This window comes from Rhagoletis zephyria, unplaced genomic scaffold (assembly GCF_001687245.7).
Source record: "Rhagoletis zephyria isolate East Lansing unplaced genomic scaffold, Rhagoletis_zephyria_1.1 Rzeph_scaffold_10549, whole genome shotgun sequence".
NCBI lineage: Eukaryota > Metazoa > Arthropoda > Insecta > Diptera > Tephritidae > Rhagoletis > Rhagoletis zephyria.
The window spans coordinates 14,188-21,045 of record NW_016167626.1 but is presented as its reverse complement, the minus strand read 5'-3'; the positions used below and the strand labels follow the sequence as shown (position 1 = coordinate 21,045).

General features: G+C 37.8%; 1 protein-coding gene across 1 annotated transcript; it reads left to right on the top strand.

Moving 5' to 3' along the window:
* The first annotated feature begins 364 nt into the window (after positions 1-364).
* Positions 365-5,100, top strand: LOC108376499 (probable DNA mismatch repair protein Msh6). Its single transcript, XM_017632725.1, is given in 13 exon segments — positions 365-1,002; positions 1,066-1,371; positions 1,442-1,654; positions 1,715-1,909; positions 1,967-2,101; positions 2,168-3,103; positions 3,362-3,383; positions 3,386-3,657; positions 3,714-4,118; positions 4,181-4,358; positions 4,425-4,576; positions 4,639-4,794; positions 4,867-5,100. Coding segments are annotated over 13 exon segments (3,585 nt in total). The 5' UTR covers positions 365-522; the 3' UTR covers positions 5,002-5,100.
* Positions 5,101-6,858: the final 1,758 nt, after the last annotated feature.

Below are 6,858 nucleotides of genomic sequence, written 5' to 3'. Positions count from 1 at the left end.
GTTTTGTGTTTAATCCCAAACGATATTATTTTCTTATGCAAATTGCGATAACTTGATCCTCATGGCCGAGGAGCCATNTTTCCGAGTTAAGGAACGCTTTTTGGACTAAATCTGACTACTTCGGACTTTTTCTGTTTATTTCTGGGAGATAAGGAACGCTCCTAATGCATTTATAAGGTTTGATGAATACCCTTAATGAAACGACATCATCTTTTATAATTCTTTCAATCTGAGTTTTGTGTTTAATCCCAAACGATATTATTTTCTTATGCAAATTGCGATTACTCGATCCTCGTTGCCGAGGAGCCATTTTGCGACTGCTCATAGCCTCTTAATTATTTTTTTTGGGCATAGTAGCTGTTATTGAGGCATCACTGTTGTGCTAAAATTTCAAATGTCATCGAATTGCGCGGGCGCTTTGCTTCAATAAAAGTAGAATAAAACAAAAGACTTGGCGTCAGTTTTTGCATGAAAAAATCTTTACAGATTAGTGTGCATTGATCCAATAAAATTTTAGCGAGAATGTCGTCGAAGAAGTTAAATAAAAGTGGCAGTGCAGGTTCAAGTGGTAGCGGTACGCCCAGTAATACGCTGTTCAAATATTTTGCACGATCGCCGGCCACAGCAGAAAAGAAGAAAATTCCCAGGACACCCAGTGTGGAAGAAACCAAGAAGTTCGAAAAGGATGTGGAAAAGGAGAACTTGGGGAATGGGCACAGAATAGATGATGAAGAACCTTCAGCTAAACGAAAACTAGAAAAAGAACTCAAGCAGACGCAAATGGAGGTTGATGAGGACAAAGAGGATGAGGATATTACCATTAAACGGCCGCACAAGAAGAGGCAACGAATAATAGATTCCGATGATGAAGAGGAGGTTAAGTCAAAAGGAAAAACAAGCAGGACGCATAATGGTGAAGATGACTATAACCCAAGTGATGAGGACAATGGAGAGGGCAATGACAATCAGGTAGAGTCGGTTGCAGAAGAATCGTTTGCCAAAGTAAGTACTAAACATAATAAGCTTAGTGCGAACAACTGCTGTAATAATTGGTATTTCAACTAGAAAAGTGATGAACCGAAGCAAAAGAAGCCTAAACTGGAAAAAGGTAGTTTTATGGAAAAGCTAGCTTCATTGCAAGCCTCGGCTACTATAACAGACGCAAAAACGGCTGCGAAAAATGATGCTAAATATGAGAAGATTGTATGCACCACGTCCACATTGGACGAACCAGTGGTATGGCCACATCAGAAGCTGGACTTTTTACAGCCCGATAAGATAAAAGATAAGCAGGGCAGGCGCCCGGATCATGCAGACTATGACCCTACAACATTGCATGTACCCGAAAAGTACTTGAATTCGCTATCGCCGGTAGGATGATGAAAAATATATTTTTTGAATGGATTTAATCATGTTTCTGCTTTGATTTATTTATTGCTAGGGTGTACGCCAATGGTGGGTGTTAAAATCGGACAACTTTGATTGCGTGCTTTTCTTTAAAGTAGGTAAATTTTATGAATTATACCACATGGATGCAGAAATCGGCGTACAGGAGCTGGGGTTTGTTTACATGCGCGGCGAATTTGCGCATGCCGGTTCGCCTGAAGTGAGCTTCGACAAAATGTCTAGCGTACTGGTTGATCGCGGCTACAAGGTATATTATTTGAGGCTACCTACTTTATATTGTTGAAATAAAATGGTTTTCATTTTATAGGTGGCGCGAGTTGAACAAACTGAAACCACCGAAATGTTGAGCGAGCGCTGTAAAAAAATCAAGCCTACAAAGTTCGATAAGGTTGTGCGGCGCGAGATTTGTCAGATATCCAATCGCGGCACGCAAGTATTTGGCACACAATGTCAGATAACGCCACATTACCAACCAAATTACATGCTGGCTGTGGTTGAAAAGGTAATCAAGTGGTCAAAATTTCCTCACCGTAATTTTTAATTGACTATTTAATTAAAGAATGAAACGAGCAGCAGTAAATATGGTGTTTGCTATGTCGACACTTCTATCGGTGATTTTTATATTGGCGAGTTCGAGGATGACAAAAATGGTTCGCGCTTGTTAACTTTGCTTTCGCATCATATGCCAGTTTTGGTACGCTAAGGGAAAAACTAATAATCAGTTTAATTTCATAGCTACTACTGTGGTCTTTTCTTTTAGCTACTCTATGAACGTAGTTCACTTTCTGAACGCACGCAGGAGATTTTGCGTACTATGCTTTCCGGCATACTCAAAGATCCTTTGCCGGCCAATGGTTCGAAAGTGTGCAGTGCTGAGAAGACACTGAAACATCTCGCTGAGAATTATTATGCAAAAATATCGGACGATACTACGAATGGCGATAATTGGCCATTAGCACTGCGCACAATGCAATCTGAATCTGACCATTTGGGATTAACACCACGAGATGATTGTAAGTTTGCATTGAAGGCGCTTGGTCAATGCATTATGTACTTACAGCGTTGTCAACTCGAAGAAAAAGTACTGCCTATGGCCCGCTACCACCTCTATACGCCGCCGGATATGTTAAATGAATCGGTACGTATGGCAAAGCCGCAGTCGGGCCAGCAACAATCTGTTCGCCGTCGCCATATGGTTATCGATGCGACAACACTGGCTAATCTGCGTATCACTGGGGAAGAGTACTCACTACAAGCTACGCTGGATAATTGTTGCACAAAATTCGGTAAACGTTTGCTACATCATTGGATCTGCTCGCCCAGCTGCGAGCTGAATGTAATTGTGGCCCGTCAGCAAACTATAACCGAATTGGTCGAGCATTCTGTGGAATTGCAGGAGTTGCGCGCTTTATTGGCGCCAATGCCAGATTTTGAGCGTCATTTAGCACAGATACATTTGTTCGGCAATAAGCGTATCTCACAAGATCATCCCGATGGACGAGCCATACTATTTGAGGAGAAGTTGTATAATAAAAAGAAAATACAGAACTTCATTGGCATATTGAAGGGATTTACGGCGCTGATGGACGTACCAACCCTTTTAAGCGGTTTTGAATCACCACTCATGAAGCGTTTGACCCAACTAAAGCCAACAGGATGCTTCCCAGATATGGCAAAGCAATTGGAATTTTTCAAAGTACGTATCGGCGGTAGGGAATTCAAAATTCGTAATGAAAAAATTTGAAACTTGGATATGCAACGGAAGTATATATCTCCCGCAACGGTTTAATATTAAGAATCATTCAATAAAATCAGTAGCCAATTTTCTAATTTCAGATCAATGAAACGAAGAAGGAATTAATCGTTAAAAGCTTCACTTTCGTAGTGTGGCCACTCATTTTTAATTGTTTAGCGGGTATCAATTTAAATTCGCTTTCAAAATACTTCATTACAGAACGCTTTCGATCATGAGGAGGCTCCAAGACTGGTGTAATTGCGCCGGAACAGGGTGTGGATGCAGATTACGATGAAGTATTAGAGAAAATCAAAAGCATAAATGCCACATTCAAAGATTATCTAATTGAGCAAGAAAAATTTTTCGGTTGTCGTCTAACACCTGGTGGCGAGAAAAATCGCTTCCAGCTGGAGGTTCCTGAAAATGCGGCTAGGAAGGCAGGCAAAGCCTACCAATTGGAGGGTCAACGGAAAGGTAATAAACCAGTGCGACGCTTCTCGACAAATGAAACACGCGTAAGTTACCAAACCATTTACTAGTATCTAAAATTACCGATCACCTCAATCTGCAGACACTCGTCAAGCAAATGCAACACGCTGAAGTCGAACGTGATGCCATTCTAAAAGATTTAGCCAGACGAATATTTGAGAAATTCTCCAAACATTATGAACTCTGGAAGCAATGTGTTGATTGTGTAGCCAATCTGGATGTCTTAGGCTCATTGGCAGAGTATGCACGCGCTCAGCAAGTAATTTGTGTGCCAGAATTGCAGGAGCAAACTGCCGAGCAGCATCCATTTATCGACATTGCAGAGGGCTATCATCCATGTGCGCCTGCTGATACATTCATACCAAATGGGCTCACTCTGGGCACGGACGAAACGCCAGCTCCGCTTTCTATACTTACGGGCCCCAACATGGGTGGTAAGAGTACGCTAATGCGGCAAGTTGGTTTGCTGGTGGTGATGGCACAAATTGTATGTTAAAAGTAAAATTTTGAGTTAAATAATTTATTAAAAATGCTAATTTTATTATGAAGGGGGCGCATGTACCGGCCCAACGTTGCCGCATCACGCTGGTCGATCGTATATTTACGCGTTTGGGTGCACAGGATGACATTATGGCAGGGCAGAGCACATTCTTGGTAGAGTTGAATGAAACATCACTTATTTTGAAGCATGCTACCGTTAACAGTCTAGTGTTGCTTGATGAACTAGGTAAGCTGTGTGGCATATTATATTGATATTAACTTTGAAAGTAAAAGAAAAAATCAATGGAAACAGGTCGTGGTACTGCTACTTACGATGGCACTGCCATAGCAGCCTCAGTGGTCAACTATTTAGCTGATTTGAAATGTCGTACGCTTTTCTCCACGCACTATCACAATCTCATCGAGTATTTCCACAAAGATGCGCGCATCACATTGGGTCATATGGTAAGCTATACTGTATACTAATAGCTATACAGCTTCTGTAACATTATTTTACTTGCCTTCAGGCTTGTATGGTTGAAAATGAGGATAACGAAGATCCAACTCAAGAAACGGTTACCTTCCTATATAAGTATACTGCTGGGGCTTGCCCCAAATCATATGGTTTCAATGCAGCTAAGCTGGCTGGTATGCCGCAACCGATTATAAAGCGCGCTTATCAGGTGAGTTGAAGAACTTACTATGCTCTGTCTAATTTCTTATTTGATTTTAATTCCTATTTTTTGGAATTGCAGCTTTCTAAACGCGTAGAGGCTATCGCTTTGCGCCGTAAGGTCATGTCGAAGGTTGTTGCTGGCGCAAGCGATAAATGCAATGATATAAAGGAAATCAAGAATTTACTTTTGCAGCTACAGGCTTGTCGCGTTTAAGTAATTTGCGCAGAATTCGTTTTTTTTTGTTATCTTTTGACTCGTCTTAATTCATGTATACGATTATTTAAAAAATACATACATACATTATTTACGCTATTATATTAACGATCTAAGTGAAATCCTTGTATTTATTAGAACTCTTGGGTTCGCTTCCTTCATTTATCAAAGTTCTGTGGGTCCAATTGGGTTTAGGTTTATTTACGCACTACGTTACTACGCACTGTGCTAAGTTCTCTTTGTGAATTATTGTTGCTTTTTTCCACTTTTTTCATTTTGTTTTGTTAAGCCAACACATTCAGTGGGATCGTCGATTCGAATCCTTCTGAAAGAAGTTTGATGAGGAAATGTGGTGATTTCCGAAATAGCTATCACTCCTACCATTAAATAAAATAAAATAAAAATTATTGTTGCTTGTCCACAAAAGTTTTTCATTTAAAAACGTCCTCGAGCTCAATAAAAATTATTTTTTGTTTTTTTATTTTTTATTTTTTTTTTATTTTATTTGTTTTTTATTTTATTTGTTTTTTGTTTTATTTGCTTTTTATTTTTTATTTAATTTTATATTTTTTTTTTTTTTTTTAAATTTTTTTTTATTTATTTTATTTGCTTTTTATTTTTTTTATATGTTTTTTATTTAATTTGTTTTTATTTTATTTTATTTTATTTAATTTTATTATTTATTATTATTTTATTTTAATTTTATTTGTTTTTTTATTTTATTTGTTTTTTAATTTTATTTGTTTTTTTTATTTTATTTGTTTTTTTATTTTATTTGTTTTTTTATATTTTTTTTTTATCTACCGGACACTGTCCTCACATATAAGCGGAGAAAAAGACAAAGGGAATTTATCACCAGTTGTAAATGCAAATTTTGTTATTTTAATTTTTTCCACCAATTTTTTATAAAAATATAGATCATACTACGAAAAAAAAACTTAAAAATAAAACCTCTCAACTTTGTCCAAAATTCTGAAAAATTTAATAAGCATAAGTTTGCAACTTTTTAATCAGGTTTTCCACAAAAGTTCAAAGTATGTAAGTAGATGCAATTTTGAAGTTAAAAATCGCGTCAATTTTTGGCAGTTTTTTCACGCAGTTTCTTCCATACAGAGGATATTCGAAAATTTTTTATTGAAAAAAAATGCGTAATACAGTCAGAAAAAAGAGCAAAAAGAACGCAACTTAAAACTTGCACTTTTTTATTATTAAAATTTAATGGACTATAAAACTGCGGTGCAAAGTAAATTCTATGTCACTTAACTTGAAAAAGTGTAAATTTATGTGTTTCTCTAGAAGACCCTTTCAATCATATAGCTACCGCATTTGTGAACATAACATTCAGGTAACTAATTTCATCGATCAAGGCCATGGACCCTAAGCTTGAATTCAAGTCCCATGTAAACTCTTGTGTTAATAGAGCCAAGGGCGCCTTGGCTTTCATCAAACTTTGGGCTAAATAATTATGAGATCCTTATGTCACGAAAGCTCTTTTCACCTTCCTAGTCAGACCGATCTTAAGAATACGGGTTCGTCGTACGTAACCCTAGATATCAAACGCATTCTAACAGACTCGAGTCGGTACAGAAACAATTCTTATTATTCGCATTAATCAATTTGCCTTGGGATTCGACATTAAAACTCCCACCGTACAAAGGCGCTTGAAACTCATAAATTTGCCAACGCTTCACAGCCGTAGTGAGATGCTCGGGGGACTTGTTCATGATTAAGATCTTGAACGGGTTGGTCAATAGTCCCTTTCTACTGAACCAGATCACGTTTTTTATTCCTTCTAGACATTACAAGCCCATTAAGCTAACTATTTGTAGAACAAATATTGAAATTCATGATGCTTTT